Source organism: Acanthopagrus latus, chromosome 12 (assembly GCF_904848185.1).
Source record: "Acanthopagrus latus isolate v.2019 chromosome 12, fAcaLat1.1, whole genome shotgun sequence".
NCBI lineage: Eukaryota > Metazoa > Chordata > Actinopteri > Spariformes > Sparidae > Acanthopagrus > Acanthopagrus latus.
The window spans coordinates 26197618-26216322 of NC_051050.1; the positions used below are offsets into that span (position 1 = coordinate 26197618).

At 49.9% G+C, this 18705-nt stretch overlaps 1 protein-coding gene across 1 annotated transcript; it reads left to right on the forward strand.

The window, feature by feature from the left end:
- Positions 1 to 333: 333 nt before the first annotated feature.
- On the forward strand, positions 334 to 18227 carry mfhas1 (malignant fibrous histiocytoma amplified sequence 1). The gene is made up of 3 exons (XM_037116730.1): positions 334 to 3822; positions 15363 to 15625; positions 16425 to 18227. The coding sequence occupies exons 1-2, from the start codon at positions 873 to 875 to the stop codon at positions 15491 to 15493; spliced, it is 3081 nt and encodes a 1026-aa protein (XP_036972625.1). The 5' UTR covers positions 334 to 872; the 3' UTR covers positions 15494 to 15625; positions 16425 to 18227.
- The last annotated feature ends 478 nt before the right edge of the window (positions 18228 to 18705 follow it).

Below are 18705 nucleotides of genomic sequence, written 5' to 3' on the forward strand. Positions count from 1 at the left end.
TCCCTAAAACACGACTATAACATATGTCGAATTTACAAGAAGGCCCAAATAACTGAGAAGTTGTGAGAGAAAGTGTTTCAGAAAGTTAGTTAAGTTGCTCTTAAGTCTTTTTTAAGGCAGTCTGGGACTGTGCCACTCTTCAGCCCCTGTTGTTGACTGCAGTTGATGCTCATTGAGCCGTTTCTTTATTTAACTTTTGTGGTTTTTACTTCGGTGTGTTAATGACGTCATGCTAACATTTTTTTTCATGTATTTATTTTGAAATTTGTTGCTTCCGGTTCAGTCTGAACTTACTGACTGAACCTGAACTCTGGAGGGTTTAAAGCCATGAGGAGTGTTTCAGTTTCTGCTGATCTGAAGCTGCTGAACCAAGTGAGGACAAACACTTTCTCTCCTCCTCCCTCCTGTGGAGAGGAGGAGGAGAGGAGGAGAGGAGGAGGAGAGGAGGAAGAGGAGGAGGAGGAGGGCTCACAGATCTGACGCAGTGAGCGGCTGCTGCCTCACTTCCACTCCCCGCTGCCAGGAAGACACACGGCGGCTCGGTAAGCGGCAGAAACACGGAGATACTCCCGGGAGAGAGAGCCAGACGACGGTGTGTCGTGGCGATGAGGTCGCGGGAGGAGCTGAGAGTGCAGCCCCGGCAGCGGAGCTCGGTTCGGGGGTTAGAGCCGGAGCTGTGAGCCGGTTCTGTTCTCATTGTGTCGGAGTGGCGCAGGAGAAAAGGATGCCTCCGCGGCCGCACGCGCTCCTCCTGCTCCCACCGACACGCGCGATCGTTTCCCGACACAAACCGAGTTTCCTCCGCGGCCCGACGGAGGCTCTGCTGATCACTACCGAGACTCACCGTCCACCATGCTGCCCGCTCCGTCTCCATGAAAACTCTCAATGAAAACAAGGAGGAGGAGGAGGAGGAGGGGTCCGGCTGCACCGCCATGGAGGACAAGGAGAACAATCTGCGGACGGCCAGGCTGTGGAGGGATGCCGCCCTGCGCTCCAGGAAGCTGCGGAGCAACCTGCGCCAGCTCACCCTCTGCTCCAAAGACAACCAGATCATCCTGCCCGAGGACATAGCCGAGATAGAGGTGCTCAATCTGGGCAACAACTCCCTCCAGGAGCTGCCAGACGGGCTGGGATCCACCCTCAACAACCTGCGCATCCTGGTCCTCCGCAGGAACAAGTTCACAGCCGTCCCCCGGGTGGTGTTCGAGCTGGGGCAGCTGGTGGAGCTCGACATGAGCCACAACTGTCTGAGGAGTCTCTCTGAGGCTGTGGGTCAGCTGAGGGGGCTGAAGAAGCTTTGCATCAGTCACAACAAGATCCAGAATCTGCCGGCTCAGATCGGAACGCTCCAGTTTTTGGAGGAACTCGACATCAGCTTCAATGACCTGCACGATTTCCCCATATCCGTCTCCAGCCTCACCAAGCTGCGAACTCTGGACGCAGATCACAACAAGCTGAACCAGTTCCCCCCTGAGATCCTGGACCTCAGCGAGCTGGAGGAACTGGACTGCTCCGGGAACAAATTCGAGACGTTACCAGCAGACATCATGAAGCTACAGTTTGTCAAAATCCTGTGGCTCAGCAGTCTTCACATGTCTTCGTTACCAGACTCGTTCTGTCACCTGAGCCACCTGGAGAGCCTGATGCTGGACGGGAACAACCTCACAGGGCTGCCTGCTGCTTTCAGTCGTCTACAAAGACTCAAAATGATCAACTTGTCCTCAAATGAGTTTGAGAGCTTCCCGGAGGTTATTTTGAGCATCACAGGACTCGAGGAACTTTACCTGAGCAGGAATAAACTGATTCACGTCCCAGAGGACATTGGGCAGCTGGGGAAGCTGGCCAACCTTTGGCTGGACAACAACTTCATCACATATCTGCCCGACTCCATCGTGGAGCTGGAGAAGTTGGAGGAACTCGTTTTACAGGGTAACCAAATAGCCATACTTCCAGATAATTTTGGAAAGCTGTCCAAAGTGAACATTTGGAAGGTGAAGGATAACCCTCTGATCCAGCCTCCGTATGAGGTGTGTATGAAGGGCATCCCTTACATCGCAGCCTATCAGAAGGAGCTCGCACACTCGCAGCTCGCTGTGAAGCCGCGGCTCAAACTGGTTCTGATGGGGGCAAAGAACGCTGGGAAGACCCGGCTGAGGCAGAGCGTGGTGAGCACTCAGAGGGATGTCGAAGAAAACCAGGGAAACAAAGGTATCGAAGTCACTAACTGGGTGGCGGATGCTGATCGCTGTCTTACATTTCTGGTGTATGATCTGTCAGGGAAGCAAAACTACGACCTCATCAAACCCTTTTTTCTCTCCCCCGGTGCTCTCTACGTCCTCGTTGTAAATCTCAAAACATACTCGTCCAGGAACTTTTATGCCCACGTCGGGTATTTCCTCCACCTCCTCAGTGCCAAAGTACCCCATGCTGTTGTGTGCTTGGTGGGCACGCATGCAGACCTTTGTGGAGAGGTGGAGGTGGAGGAGAAGATGCTGGACATTCACAGACAGATTGGCCTGCAGGAGAAGAGGGACATCCAGAGCCTGAGGAGTCTGGCTCTGCAGGTGGATCAGGCGCTGGAGCAGGGCTACAGTGTCCGCTCGTCCAGCCCTCATGTCCTCTTCTATGGGGTCTCTGACAGGAACCTGAGGCGGAGGAAATCCCAGCTGCAGTACATGCTGAACCACCGGCTGCAGATCCTGTCGCCGGTGCTGAGCGTCAGCTGCACCGAGACCCAGAAGAACATCCAGCGCCTGAGGGAGAAACTCATGTCCGTCGCAGACCACAGGGACATCTTCCCCAACCTCCACCGAGTGCTGCCAAAGTCCTGGCAGATGCTGGAGGAGCTGCACTTTAAGCCCAAAGACCTGTGGCTGTCGTGGTGGGACTCGGCCCGTCTGGGCCTCCAGGCGGGGCTCACTGAGGACCGGCTGCAGAGCGCCTTATCCTACCTGCACGAGAGTGGGAAGCTGCTGTACTTTGAGGACAGCCTCACTCTGAAGGAGTATGTTTTTCACAATCTTCCACGATTCATTGCAATTCTTAACGTCTTCTTCCAAAGGGACGAGTCCACGCTGCTGGACCGGCTCCTCTCTGAGGGGGAGAGAGGGGACAAGGGGAGGGTGAGTCTGGTTATAGAGGACGAGAAAGGCGAGAACCTCAGGGTGACCCACCTGCAGCAGCATGTGGAGGGCTTTCTCCAGCAAGGCCTTCTGCCATCCAACGTCATCCGCCTGCTGCTCCGACCGCTCATCCAGACCCAGCAGGACCTCCACCTCATCATGGAGCTTCTGGAGAAGATGGGCATCTGCTACTGCATCAACAAGCCCCGCAGCAAGCCTCTGAACGGAGCCACAGCCTGGTACAAGTTTCCCAGCTACGTCAGCAACGAGGAGCCGCAGGCGGAGGCGGAGGCCGGCGGCAGCTCCCTGCCTCTGTGCCCGTTCTTCTCCATGGAGCAGCTGCACATCCAGTACAGCTTCCCCTTCCTGTTTCCTCCCGGACTGTTTGCTCGCTTCAGCGTGCAGATTAACAGCCACGTGGTTCAGAGGTCGGATGGCAGGCATCAGATATTCGCCTACCGAGGTAAAGTCCCCGTGGTGATCAGCCACCAGCCCTCGAAGGGGAAGCTGCAGGCAGAGACTCTGTCCATCGCCAGCCACGCCTCGCTGCCCAACATCTGGACGGCGTGGCAGGCGGTCACGCCGCTGGTGGAGGAGCTGAACGTGCTGCTGCAGGAGTGGCCCGGCCTGCACTACTCTGTTCATATTCTGTGTTCCAAGTGCCTCAAGAGAGGGTCGTCCAACCCACACGCCTTCCCAGGTAAATCACCTTTACTGTCCTTTAACACCACATCAGCTCTCTGTCCTACAGCAGGATGTTTATGTTCTGTCATGTGATCATGTGATCATGAGGTCATGTGACCTGTGGAGACAAACAACACATCTCCTGCTCTCTGAGTGGATCTGTGAACATATGAAACCTGCAGGGCTCATTTTACATTTTCACTGTCATATTCAATATTTAACATGTAAAGTCACAGATGTTTAATAAATATTTAGCTGGGACCAACAGTCACAACCAGATACTCATGTTAACAAGACGAGACATCACATTTGAGAGGCTGAACTGGAAAATCTTTCTCACTTTTACTTAAAAGAATGAATAAAATGATAAATAGCTGATCAGAAGAGTCGATCAACAAAATCATGTCATGTTAATAGAGTTTCAGAATGTTGTGTAACGAACACGTTCAGCTGGAGTTACGAACCAGCGAGAAAAATAAAGATGACAGAGTAAAATATTCACATAAGAGTTTATTCAAAGGAATGTTTACACAATAGGATTGTAAAACTAAATAAGAACAAAGTGTCATATAAACAAATACATTAAATATAAACCTTAAAATCATAAATACACAAGACTCCACATGGAAGCCCATCACTTATTGATCCCCTTCAGTCACTCTGATCAGAAACATCTTATAAAAGATGCAGAGGACGACGAGGAGGCCGAACAAAGGCTGCTGATATTAGGTTAGACTGTGTGTGTGTGTGTGTGTGTGTGTGTGTGTGTGTGTGTGTGTGTGTGTGTGTGTGTGTGGTGCAGAGATAATCCTCAGTGTCCTGATGTGCTGATGGATGAGGTCACCATGGCAGCTCGACCTGTTTTTGCTGAACGTCTCAGGATTCGTCACGTGATGCGATCCATCAGAGACATTTCATTGGGTTTCCTGTATGATGACATCATCACTACATGTCAGCAGCTTCTGTATGAAGCTGATGTTGATCTCAGACTCTAACCGGCAGAGAGTTGATTCTGATGGAACATAAGAAAGGTGAAGTCGCACGGTGTGGTGAGAGAACGCCTGCTGATTATTTTAATATTTTGACGGATGTGATTCAGGATCATTTGTGTTTCTCCAAACCAAACAAACGTGGAGAAACAGATCTGTGGGTCCAGACGAGTCTGTTTGTCAAAGTTTATTGATCGGGTCTTGTTGTGATTTCAGTAATATTTTGAGTTAATCTTGTTTTTGGATTGTTGAAGTTCACGTTGCACTCTGGGAAACATTTCTCACTGTTTCCATTGTTATCAGAGACGCTTCACTCAAACAAAAGGACTCCTCAGGATCCGATGGACTTTAGTTTCAGAGGCGGCAGCAGAGAGTTGGATTAAAATAACTGTTCATGTTCGTACATGCTGAACATGTCTGAAGGAGCAGACACACACACACACACACACACACACACACACACACACACACAGTCACTGAGGCGTTTTATAGCTGCAGTCTGATAAGAGGCTCGTTCGGTCAACATCAGGAAACGCTTTGAGTTTCTCTCTCGGGGCCGAAGAGAGAAAGCAGCTCGGCTTTATCTCATATTGTTTGCAGCTCCGCGGAGGAATTTCCTCTGTGAGTCACATGATGCGTCTGATTGTTATTTATTAAACAAACCACTGTTCAGCTCAGGAGGCTCAGTGTTGGATTAACAGGGCCGATCCAGGTGGAGCAGAGGTGGTGCTGTGTGCTGGTTGATGATTAGCAGGTGAGGAATGTAAAATGACACAACACACCTGAACCGACACATCAGTGTGTAGCAGGTCCACCTGAACCGACACATCAGTGTGTAGCAGGTCCACCTGAACCGACACATCAGTGTGTAGCAGGTCCACCTGAACCGACACATCAGTGTGTAGCAGGTCCACCTGAACCGACACATCAGTGTGTAGCAGGTCCACCTGAACCGACACATCAGTGTGTAGCAGGTCCACCTGAACCGACACATCAGTGTGTAGCAGGTCCACCTGACCGACACATCAGTGTGTAGCAGGTCCACCTGAACCGACACATCAGTGTGTAGCAGGTCCACCTGCTGTGTTGTTGTTGGTCGATGATGACTCAGTGACGAGGTGACATCCAGACTGAAGACTTCACGTTGAATCTCCTCTACAGCTCCATGTTTTCTTCTCCAGACTTTAAATCTGTGTTTACATCCACGTCTCTCTTCTTCTCTCCTGTTGTTGTGTCTGTTGGTGTGTTGTTGTGTTGTTGTTGTGTTTCTTTGCTCACTCCTCAGACCAACAGCAGGAACACACTCTGCTCTCAGCTGCACATCACGCCTGTAACAATAATCCTGAGACTCTCCTTTGTTTTAGTCCTTAAAGAGCAGAGACACACACACACACACACACACACACACACACACACTCACTCACACAGGCACACAGTGTTTCTCGTGGCCTTGTATGGTCTGGGTCTGGGTCTGGGTCTGGGTCTGGGTCTGGTGGCTGCAGCAGAGTTTGGCTCCACTCGGTCCAACAGACTAAACACAGCGAGTCGTGTCGCTGCTTCACATTCTTGAGTTGTTCCTCGTCACGTCTTCGCGTGTCATCGCCTGTAAACACGTTCATTGTGTTTGTGTTCACTGGATGATGACGGATGTTGGCTGCAGGAGTCGGGTCGGTGCAGGAGTCGGGTCGGTGCAGGAGTCGGGTCGGTGCAGGAGTCGGGTCGGTGCAGGAGTCGGGTCGGTGCAGGAGTCGGGTCGGTGCAGACCGGTGGACTGAAGCAGGTTGAGAGGAGACGTTGACCCTGGCTGGTGGGACTGTTTGGAGGCGTTTCTTGACTCAGATTATTCCAGCAGTCTGTTCTTCATTACAGCACTGTTGAGCTGTGAATGTGAGTCTGTCAGGGCGCTTTGTGTCCAAACAGCTGGTGTGTGTCAGTGTGAGGGAAGTGTTCTGTCTGTTAAAGTTCTGAGGTGTTGAGTTGTTTCTGAGCAGGTCTTGTTTGGTCTGGTGTGGTGTACGGAGGACACACAGACGAGCCGATCAACAGAACGATCATCTGCAGCCGATCGTGAACACAACATGAATATTTAACGACAGTCAGCGTCAGTCTGAAGAACTTTCACTCTGCTGTCGCTGCTCGTCTTAATCCTGTAACCGGATCAGTCGGATTACAGCCAGTTACAGAACCACAAGATGAACAGTGAGCAGAGCCGACCTCCCTCACTGAGACAGACGCAGCAGAGGAGACACGTCCCTCAGCTGTCCCTCAGGTGTCCCTCAGGTGTCCCTCAGCTGTCCCTCAGGTGTCCCTCAGGTGTCCCTCAGCTGTCCCTCAGCTGTCCTACAGGTGTCCCTCAGGTGTCCCTCAGCTGTCCCTCAGCTGTCCCTCAGCTGTCCTACAGGTGTCCTTCAGGTGTCCCTCAGGTGTCCCTCAGCTGTCCCTCAGCTGTCCCCTTAGTTATCAGACATCTGACTGTTTCAACATGATGTTTGTTGACACAGACATTTATGAGACGTGAATTAGATAATAAATCTTTAGTTGTGGTGTTTCTATCACAATCGTGTGTGTGTGTGTGTGTGTGTGTGTGTGTGTGTGTGTAGCCTGTTGCAACATGTCTGTTCGTCTCATCACTGACTTCAGTCTGATTCACTCCAGACAGGAAGTGAGATCCTGACGCTTCTGTCTGTAGGTTCTGTGTTCTCGCGGTGTGTTTGTGTCGCTCTCTGCTGCGGCTCCTTGTTATGAGGTGAAATGTGTGGGTGAGTAATCTCGTAGAGAGGATGACAGTCGCGTTACATCACCCTGCAGTAATCCTGCTGTATTATCTCAGACATGCGGCCGAGACTGTGGCCGGTCAGGAAGTCCTGAGAGGATTTAGCCAGCAGGTCTGTGATGACGGTGGTTCCCTGAACGCAGCATCAGCAGACAGATTCGTACTCGTCTTCATTGTTCTGCCTCCGAGTCACATCGTTTGTCCTGTTGAAACTTGACTGAAGGGAAGGAAGTGTGTGTCGCTGCTGGCTGCATGATTATTAATCGTTATGTTTCATATTGTAATCTGACAAAGATCACACTGAAGCTCCCGGCTGACGAGCAGAGACGCTCACTGACAGACATCAGCATCACCACCATTAATCGTTCTTATTTACACTCTGTATGAATCTGAAGCTTCAGTTTATGGCCCTCACCTGACTTTATATCAGCAGGAGGAGGAGAGGAGGACGGGGTTCTGGTCCACTCTGGTCCTGTTGTCTTGTCCTGAGTGTTGCTTGGTGTCCTCGGCCTCTCCTCGGGTTTCTCTCTCTGGAATGTCTCCGGCGTGTCCCGGTTCTATTCTGGAGATGATCCGACAGTAACGTGAGGATGTGTTGTGGCCGTCAGCAGGACTGAAGGTTCAGCTGCAGCTCAGCTTCCTGCAGTCAGGTGGTCTGACGGGCTGGTTCTGTTTCAGGCTGATGGTTGATGTGGTTCTCCAGCAGCTCGTATGCAGACTGAGAGCAGCCGCAGCGTTTGAGGTTTCTGTAAGTTTCAGTAACAGCAGCGTCTGAGCTGCAGTCTCGTCTGTCTGCAGAGTTTTCAGCACAAAGGTTTTGTGAACCCATGATTCAGTTTCTGTTCCTTCTCAGGGAGAGAAACAGTTTGTGCTCTCATGCAGAACATCAGAACGTCTTTAGGCTCAGACGATATCAGATATTATTGATCAGAAGTTTGTGAGAAAGTTGCTGTGATTGAACAAAACAACGAATTGATGGTTTGGTTCATTGTTTGCATCATCAGAATCATCTGACAATGATGAGTGCAGTGTGAACGGTGCAGAACAGCAAGGACACAGTAGTAACTCGGTCCGCGGTTTTAGACAGGGCGGCAAATTGTGGGTCTGTTTTGATCCGCCGATTTTCCGCCTCGGAGGGAACACTTATATCTAAATCTGATCCGTCAGAGACAGCTGATCACAGCAGTCAGTCCATCACTTCACCTGTGGACATTAAGATGAACAAGTGGACAGCTGCAGAGATCCAGGAGATGCAGCGTCTCCTCGGTCTCTGCTGCTGTTTGGTTGTGTTAGCTTGTTGTTCTAGCAGCAAGCTAGGAACCGTTGCTACTTTCAAATTAAAAGCCCCCTGCTAAGAATGTATTTTTTAAACTCCAGTGTGGTGCAATGTGAAGCTCTTATTTTGAAGACAAATTCGTTGTCACTGTTTACAGCCCGACTTCGAGCTCCACGTCACGTCACATGTTCACATCTACCACAGAGGCTTTTGGAAAAGGAGGAATATTACACCTCGGTTTTAGAAAGACGGGCCGGCACATTGCCGCTCTTATCTTGGAGCAAATGTTCCACCTTTTCTATCTAAACAGGGTTAGAGACTCGGCTGTGTGTTTAACTTGGAACCAGACCTCAAACTGAACCGGTTCCTGATCCGGTTCCTGATCCTGGATTAGAGGATTGTTTGTGCAGTGTTTGTTTTCACTCAGAACGTGTTCGTCCTGCTGATGAGACTGAAACCAGATGTGGCTGCTCACTGAGCCGTGAGGTGTAGAACTGGGTCGGAGCAGGTCGCTGCTGTCGTGTCTCCTGGTAAAACGACTGGATAGATTCTTCTTCTCTGCATGGTTCCATGTTTCAGAGTTCGTCTTCGATATTTTGTCTTTTCTTCACTTGTTTTTTCTTTGGTTTCATACAAGTTCTTATTTCTGGTTACTAAAAGTTGGAAAGTTATTCTAACTTTTGGTATCAGGTCCAATCGGACCTTTTGTCACTTCTCAGTACAATTCATTCTGTCTTCTCTGTCCACTTCTTATTCACATATTGTTTTTTATTGTTATTCTGTTCTGATGTCAACATTTAGTCACTTCTACATATTTAATTATCCTGCACACCTGTGTGTGTGTGTGTGTGTGTGTGTGTGTGTGTGTGTGTGTGTGTGTGTGTGTGTATGTGTGTGTGTATGTGTGTGTGCTCTGACGAGTCGGACACTTTGGTTCCGCAGTCAGAGTTTCACTTCCTGTTTGAACAAGTTCTGTGGGAGGAGAGAAAGTCCCTGTTGACGGGTTCTGAGGGGAAGTGTCTGAGTCCTGACGAGCTCAGCTGCTTGTTCACTTTAAACCAGTCAAGTGTAGCTTTGTGTCTCTGTTCTCTGTTTCTCTTTTGGGTCGTTCTGAACCGTTCTGTAGTCGTTTCCTGTCTGTTCCGTCATGTTTGGTCTCCCTGTAGTCGCTCTGTGTCTCTCTTTGCTTTGAGTCTTGTGAACAGTGTGAGTGTGTGACAGATCACTGCAGCAGGAGAAGCTCATTACACTGCAGATGTTAACAGCTGGAGCACACACACACACACACACACACACACATACACACACACACGTCAGCAGCTGTGTTTGGGGGAATCCCGGCGCTCTCAGCGAGGCTTCGTGTGACGAGCACTTCAGGCTTCCCTGAATGCAACAGCTGAAAGTTTTCTGAAAGTTTCTGATCTATTTTTAGAGATGAAACTTCCCGTCGGAGGAGCAGCGTTCACTCTGACTGCTTCTCACACGGCTCAGACTTCAGCTCTGTGCAGAAGTCTTCATGTCTCCTCAGCGCTCGTCCGTCTGAACCACAGAGTTAACCTGACACTCTCAGGTATCTGAGGCCGGCTCAGAGACAGCCCCAGTTATTTTTGGTGTGTTTCCTCTGCAGTGGAAGTAGGCCACACATTCCTGAGGATCTCTGGCAGCACGGCGGCTGATGGCGGAGGATTACACACTGACTGTTACACAGCAGCAGAGTCTCTGAGCCTCATCCTGCCTCATTTCACACATCCTGCTTTCATCCACCAGAGATCTCACAGCGTGTCAGCTCTGAGATCTGCACACAGCATCATGCTCACACTGCTAACATGCTAACATGCTAACATTATGAATACTGATGGTGATGTTTCTTCAGTCTTCTACGGTTTTAATGAACAGCTGGTTGATAAACTGTCAGCTGACAGTCGTGTTTGACTGCAGACACTCGATGTGATGTTTGAGTCTGTGCAGAAGTTACAAACAGCTGATCACCTCAGCTGGTAGCTGTGTGTGTGTGTGTGTGTGTGTGTGTGTGTGTGTGTGTGTGTGTGTGTGTGTGTGTGTGTTGGTCTTTTCCAGCGTTAGCAGTGTGACGAGTTTGATCCTCAGTGTTTCGACACACTGCAGTGTTAATCCTCCGACTGAGCTGATGGCCTGTGTGTGTGTGTGTGTGTGTGTGTGTGTGTGTGTGTGTGTGTGTGTGCTCTCAGTCAACATGTGCACTGAGCTCAGGCCCGTCTGGATCCCAGCTCTGGTTTCTGTTGTGGAGGTCACGCAGGACACCGGGCTGGACCGGGCTCAGGCAGAACGTTCTTATTTCTGCTGCCACTGACACTTAATGCTTCTTTGATAAACGGCTTCATTTGTGTTTAAGAATGACGACTCAACGCGTCTCTTGGTGGTGCTGTGTGTCCCGTAGCTGTTTGGAGTCGGTTCTGAGGGGATCAGCTGGGTCCTTCCTGAAGAACGGTCGGTGCGAGTAGAGCTCCATGTTGTGTTTACCAGTCTGCACAGCCTGCTGTGGCCCAGTGCATCATGGGAGGTTTATAGAAGCAAAGCTTCAGTCATCACGCCAAAGGTCGACCGAGGTGGATCAGACCTGATTTCTCCTGAAATTGCTCATAAGCTGATTTCAGCTCACATCTGATCTTTTGTTCTTGGCGATCGTCGCTGTGACCTGATTACCAGCTGCTCAGAGAGGCGGGTCCTCCCTCAGCCAATGAGAGGAGCCCGTTTGTGTCGACTCTGCTCAGGTTCTACAGCTTCATGAGCAGAACGTCAACACAGACACGGTTCTATTTTAATCTGAGGAGAGTAAATATTTAAACACCTGATGAGGCTGAGAGACAGGAGGACACGGGAGGAGTCGGGAGGAGTCAGGAGGAGACGGGAGGAGTCAGGAGGAGACGGGAGGAGTCAGGAGGAGACGGGAGGAGTCAGGAGGAGTCAGGAGGAGACGGGAGGAGTCGGGAGGAGACGGGAGGAGTCGGGAGGAGTCAGGAGGAGTCAGGAGGAGACGGGAGGAGTCGGGAGGAGACGGGAGGAGTCGGGAGGAGACGGGAGGAGTCAGGAGGAGTCAGGAGGAGACGGGAGGAGATGGGAGGAGTCAGGAGGAGACGGGAGGAGTCAGGAGGAGTCAGGAGGAGTCAGGAGGAGACGGGAGGAGACGGGAGGAGATGGGAGGAGTCAGGAGGAGATGGGAGGAGTCAGGAGGAGTCGGGAGGAGACGGGAGGAGACGGGAGGAGACGGGAGGAGTCAGGAGGACACGGGAGGAGTCGGGAGGAGTCGGGAGGAGACGGGAGGAGACGGGAGGACACGGGAGGAGTCGGGAGGAGTCGGGAGGAGTCAGGAGGAGTCAGGAGGAATCCACCACATTAGGTTAAGTGTCTGTGTGTGAGCAGTCAGCTGAGCAGGGTCCAGGCTTGGTTCTGTGCCGGTGCTGTTCTGGCCTGCTGGTCTTGTGTCCGTTCACACTGAGGCTCACAAAGGAGCAGGAAGTGAAATGGGATGTTTGGAAACAGTTTGAATGGAGCCAGCGAGCTCGACCCGACCCGCTGACCGACTCTCCAAACATCCAGTGCAGACAGGAAGCCTCCCTCTCTCCTTTTATGGGTGGAAGGAGACGAGGAGACGCGAGCAGAGCAGGAATGTGATGATTCGTCTACCTGCTGACGGTGTTTGAGGAGACGCACATTCCTGGGTCTTGATGTCAGGTTATTGTAGTGAGTGTGTGAGGAAGAGGGGGAGGGGAGGAGGGAGGAGGAGGAGGAGGAGGAGGGGAGGGGAGGGGAGGAGGGAGGAGGAGTAGGAGGAGGAGGAGGGGAGGAGGAGGAGGAGGAGGAGGAGGAGGAGGAGGAGGGGAGGAGGAGGAGGAGGGAGGAGGAGGTGGTGGAGGAGGAGGAGGAGGAGGGAGGGGAGGGGAGGGGAGGTGGGAGGAGGAGTAGGAGGAGGAGGAGGAGGAGGAGGGGAGGAGGAGGAGGAGGAGTAGTAGGAGGAGGAGGGGGAGGAGGAGGAGGAGGGAGGGGAGAGGGGAGGAGGAGGAGGGGAGGAGGGAGGAGGAGGAGGAGAGTAGTAGGAGGAGGAGGAGGGAGGGGAGGGGAGAGGAGGAGGAGCAGCAGGAGGAGCAGCAGGAGGAGGAGGAGGAGGAGGAGCAGCAGCAGGAGCAGCAGGAGGAGGAGGAGAAGGAGGAGGAGGAGGGGGAGGAGGAGGGAGGGGAGGGGAGGAGGAGGAGGAGCAGCAGCAGGACCAGCAGGAGGAGGAGGAGAAGGAGGAGGAGAAGGAGGAGGAGGAGGAGAAGGAGGAGTTATCAGGCTTTGACCTACTTCAGGACACACAGCTGGATGTTTGAGCCGTCAGCTGCCTCCAGTGATGAAAAACACATCTGATCTCAGAAATATTCACGACACCTCAGTGAAAACTGAAAATGTTTGGTGTCTCTCTTCTGGTTTTTATTGATTAGCAGTGTCTTTATGTAATCAATCGGAGTCTGACGTGCGTCTCGGTGTTTTCATCAGCTGATGGCCGACGGTACTGAGACTTGAGTTCTGACTGGACGTGGCTTCAGTCCAACAGACCGGGCGGCTCCGGATGTTTGGAGAGAACAGCGATCAATGAGCCTAATGGTTTGAGTGCTGCTGAGGTTTCTTCCATCAGGAACTAACAGCTTCTTATCTGGTTAGTTCGGCAGAGCGGACAGAGCAGCTCTCCGTCCGACCCGTCCAGCAGCGGCTCGTCCTCCGGCCTGCAACTGGATCCGTCTGACTGAGACTCAGCAGAACCAGTCTTCACACAGCCTCCTGTGTCGTGATGTCATGCTGATGGAAGACATCAGACAACATTAACATTAACATCAACACACTTTGGTTGTGATGAGATTCTGTGTTTCTGCAGTTGAACACAGCAGAACCTCCTCTGGTGGGGAAGGTTCTGTAACCCCGGCACCGATCTGGGTGGTGCTCTACCACCTGCATCATCCACAACACGTGACTCAGGTGTTTATTCCTCCAGGTCCGGCGCTGCACCCGACTCTGGGTGGACACACCCGGGTCACGTCCCGGTCCGGCTCGTCTGCTGTGATCACAAGCCGACCTGAGGAGTCCAAGTTCACACTTTAAGATTAAATCTTCCAGCTGGTGTAACGACTTTAAATCAAGTCTCAGCTGCTTCAGTTGTTCAGCAGAACGCTGTGAAACTCCAGAACTGTTCTGTCTCTCTGTCGCCACCTGCAGGTTCAGAACCACTCTGTTCTTTGTGCTCGGAGACCTTCTGTCGGTTGGAGGTCAGATTTATTATTGGTTGATTTATCTGTATGTGGATCAGATTAAAGGCTGGAGGGGGGCAGGTGGGCTCCAGTGACCCGGCACCACCACAGATTAGACATTAATCTGCTTTATACGGCATTATTCCACGATGATGACCAAGAAAATAGGCCACTCGTGTTTGTTCGAATAGTCGGCTGCTGTTTCCTGCAGGAAAACATTCAGGAAGCTGTGTGTGTGTGTGTGTGTGTGTGTGTGTGTGTGTGTGTGTGTGTGTGTGTGTGTGTGTGTGTGTGTGTGTGTTCATAATGTCCTTGCAGGGCTCATGTAGTCAGTGTGGATATAAAGAACAGATTAAATATGACAGTCTGTGTGTGTGAGAGAGATTGTTTGTTTACACCACAAACACACACACACACACACACACACACACACACACACTTCAAACAGTCCCTTCTGTCCTGACTGACTCTGGATCAGTGTGTCAGTCTGGACCTGGTCTCAGGCCGACACACCTGAAACTCGCCCACACATCTGGGACCTGAGGTGTTCAGTTAGCAGACAGGATGCATCCTGGGAGTCAGAGTTCAGGGTGCAGATGTGACTCAACATGCCTCTGCTGTCCCACAAAGAGCTGACCTCAGATCAGTTCTGTCAGCGCCCCCTGCTGGGCCTCAGTGATGCAGCTGCAGCAGCACCGTGCAGAAACACTGCCCCCTGCTGGATGAAGGAGCACGCTCACCTTCCAGTGAGCTGCAGCCACTCTGGACCATAGGCATACAATACATATATACAGTATATATATACTGTATATATATACACAAATATATATAAATATACATAAACAGACGCCTCATTGAGTGCTGGACCATTTGTTGATGTCGCCGCCATCTTGGATGTGGCATATAATGTTTTTCTGTATTTACAGCTGCTGATGAATGTAACACTGTTACTGTGATGATACATGACAGATAATATAGAATCTATGTATAATAACCAGATCCTGACATGTAACTGTGATGTCAACTTGTTTCATTTAATTTAACTCAAAATATGAACAAGTGACCTCATATGAATCAGAATCAGAAATACTTTATTGATCTCTGACGTGGAGCTGCAGCGTTACAGCTGCGCAAATTCAAAGTCAAGAACATGCAGAAAAACAGTAATAATAATAATGATAATGATAATAATAATAATAATGATGAGATAATATAGTGATGATGTGTGTGTGTGTGTGTGTGTGTGTGTGTGTGTTGCAGGTGAGCTGCTGAGCCAGCCGCGGCCTGAAGGTCTGACTGAGATCATCTGTCCAAAGAATGGTTCGGAGCGGGTCAACGTGGCTCTGGTTTACCCCCCCACACCCACCGTGGTCAGCCCCTGTCTCAAGTGATCTGGATCCACCTCCACCTGCACCTCCACCCCTGACCGTCTCCTCCACACCTCCCCTGTCAGCCTGCTACGTCTCCTCCTACATCACACTGAAGCCGCAGCTGATGGCAGCACTCTGGATCACTGCCTCACAGTACGTCCTCCACTACATCATGTCCTCTGTATGTCCCCTATATGTCCTCTGTATGTCCCCTATATGTCCTCTGTATGTCCTCTGTATGTCCCCTATATGTCCTCTGTATGTCCTCTGTATGTCCTCTGTATGTCCCCTATATGTCCTCTGTATGTCCTCTGTATGTCCTCTATATGTCCTCTATATGTCCTCTGTATGTCCTCTGTATGTCCTCTATATGTCCTCTGTATGTCCTCTGTATGTCCTCTGTATGTCCCCTATATGTCCTCTGTATGTCCTCTGTATGTCCTCTATATGTCCTCTGTATGTCCTCTGTATGCCCTCTATATGTCCTCTGTATGTCCTCTATATGTCCTCTGTATGTCCTCTGTATGTCCTCTATATGTCCTCTGTATGTCCTCTATATGTCCTCTGTATGCCCTCTGTATGCCCTCTGTATGTCCTCTGTATGTCCTCTGTATGTCCTCTATATGTCCTCTGTATGTCCTCTATATGTCCTCTATATGTCCTCTGTATGTCCTCTGTATGTCCTCTGTATGTCCTCTATATGTCCTCTGTATGTCCTCTGTATGTCCTCTGTATGTCCTCTACTCTGTCCTCTCTGCTGCTGCTCACTCCACCTGCACTCTCAGTCCTGACACAAACATACTCATATTATCTCATATTCAACACATGATTACAGACGGATCAGGACAGATTCTGACTTTAATCTGTAACTGTTACTGGTACCTGATCCGGTTCTGTCTGTCTCCTGTGCAGACTTGTGTTGTCCTTGTCTGACTGTTGTCTTCTGCTGCAGGTCGTCCAGCTGTGTTCCTGCGCTCTCATCACATCCAGCAGTATTTAAGTAGCCTGATGAGCACAAACTTCAGCCGAGACGACCCAACATGCTTCACAGTTTCTCAGTATTTGGACCAGAACCACCTGCCTCTACTTTTGAAATCGATGTAGCTGAGATCATGAAAAACTCTCAACCCTGACACTAAAGTATGAGCTTTTTGTAAGAGACGGTCTCAGCCGTGAGATCAGGACTGAAATCTTCTGCAATATCTTTAAAAGTGACGAGCTGGACTGAGTCGGACCGAGCCGAACCACCAGAAGAGGAACTGCAGCTATTTCTATGTGTACATATTTCTCTGTGCCTACACCTGAAGGCAAACTGAAACGTAGAGGGGCTGTCGCTGTCTGTCTGTCTGTCTGTCGCTCCGGCTCCTGAGTCCACTGACACAGTAAATATGAAGCTACAGTCAGCAGCTGGTTAGCTTAGCCTAGCTTAGATTAGCTTAGCTTAGCATAGAGACATCCTAACCCTGGTCGGCTGTGAGAATTGGATCAGATCTGCTGACATGGTTCTTAATGTTCTTGATCGTATCACTGCAGGAACCATCAGTGTTGAATCATCATCTGAATCTCGTCTTACGGAGCTTTTCATCGACGTCCAGCTCGTTGTTTATCCGTCCAGACACAATGTCACTGTTCTGGTTCTGGTTCAGCTCTCACAGCATCGTCTTCAGAGGAAAGTGTGTGGACACGACAACAGACATCTGCATTCAAACCCCTGAATGTTCATGTGTCGCTATGCTAAGCTAAGTGAGATGCTAACTTGTCTGGTGAACAGAGGATTTGGACCGATGTAGAGATTTAACTCTAAGAGTTGTCTCGTCATTGTCTGTAAAATACAAATCACGTGTATCAGTGAATATAAAGCTGCACAAAAGTCATGACATAAAGAAATGCTAATAAACACAGTGAACAGCACCGACAGACAGAGGGACGCATGTTGAGACCAGAACCAACATCAGAAGGGGGATTCAAGTCATGAGTTCAGTTTGACAATAAAAAGTGAACATGTGGCAGAAAGAAGGAACATGTCTGTTGGTGAATAAAATATATTGCAAGTAGTCAGATGAAGTTTACCATCTGGATTATAGAAACCATCAGCTGTAAAGCCCAGAGAGAGTCAGACTCCAGGTCCAGGAGATGAGAGGTCAGATTGTTTCTACACTTGTTTCAAAGGTACCAGACATTTCAACAGGCTGTTTCATGTTAGATTGTTCTGTAAGGTAAAAGCCGGGCCCTTCTCCAGGTTCTGTTGTGCAGGTTCTGTTCCTGTGGGAACACTGTTACTTGTGTGAGTGAGGTGCAGAGCGACACAGCGACAGCTCCACTCAGAGGAGATGAATCCTCTCTTCCTGTACAGTTTGGTTCAGCATGACATGAACTGATGTAAAGTTACCGGACGATCTTTTCTGCCACGGATGTGAGAGCTGAGCAGGACTGTCCAGATGTTTGTCCTGGAGCAGCACCACACACTGACCTGTACGAACATCACACACCAGGTGTGTCCGTCTGTTCACTTCACCTGCTCTCTCTTTCATTTCTCATGTTTTTCACTGTTTGAGGAACAAACTTGTTTTTGTCTGATTGTTGTAAATAATATCTTTATTTTTGTATGTTGAACACTTTTTGAGCTTTGACATTATTTACAGTGCAATGTTGTGCATGACTCACTGAGAGTGCACACAGGTTTTATATGTAGCTGTTTCAACATGTCACAACATGAAATACCAAATAAACCAACAACTGGCTTTAGTACCAATCAGCTGTCGACCTTCTGTTCTGTTTTATCACAGAGTGTGAGAGCTGCTCAGATTTAACTGCAGCCGTTCAAATATTATCAGTTTCACTCAGAGACAGAAAGAAGTTCATGTAGAACATCTGCTGAATTAACAAGAAGGTCCAAATAATGCAGAATGAGTCAGAGACAGAGTTTCACAGAGTTTATAAAGTGTCTCCAACTCAACAACTCACTAAACTGACACATTTGTTAAGGGAGTCTGGGGACTTTCTCCACGGGGACAAAGAAGTCGCCTATATTGTTCCTGTTTAGTGTCTTTGTAACATGTGACATGTTTAGATCAATAACATGTTTCTTCTTTCATACATGGAGTGTAAATGGTGAAATCAGTGTAAACAGTGTGTTCAAACAGCTGATCAATGTTGGCAGGTAAGACTTTAGCATCCACATTTCAGTCAGGAACTGTGATGAACGAACCTGCTGAATATCAGATGCTCTCTGC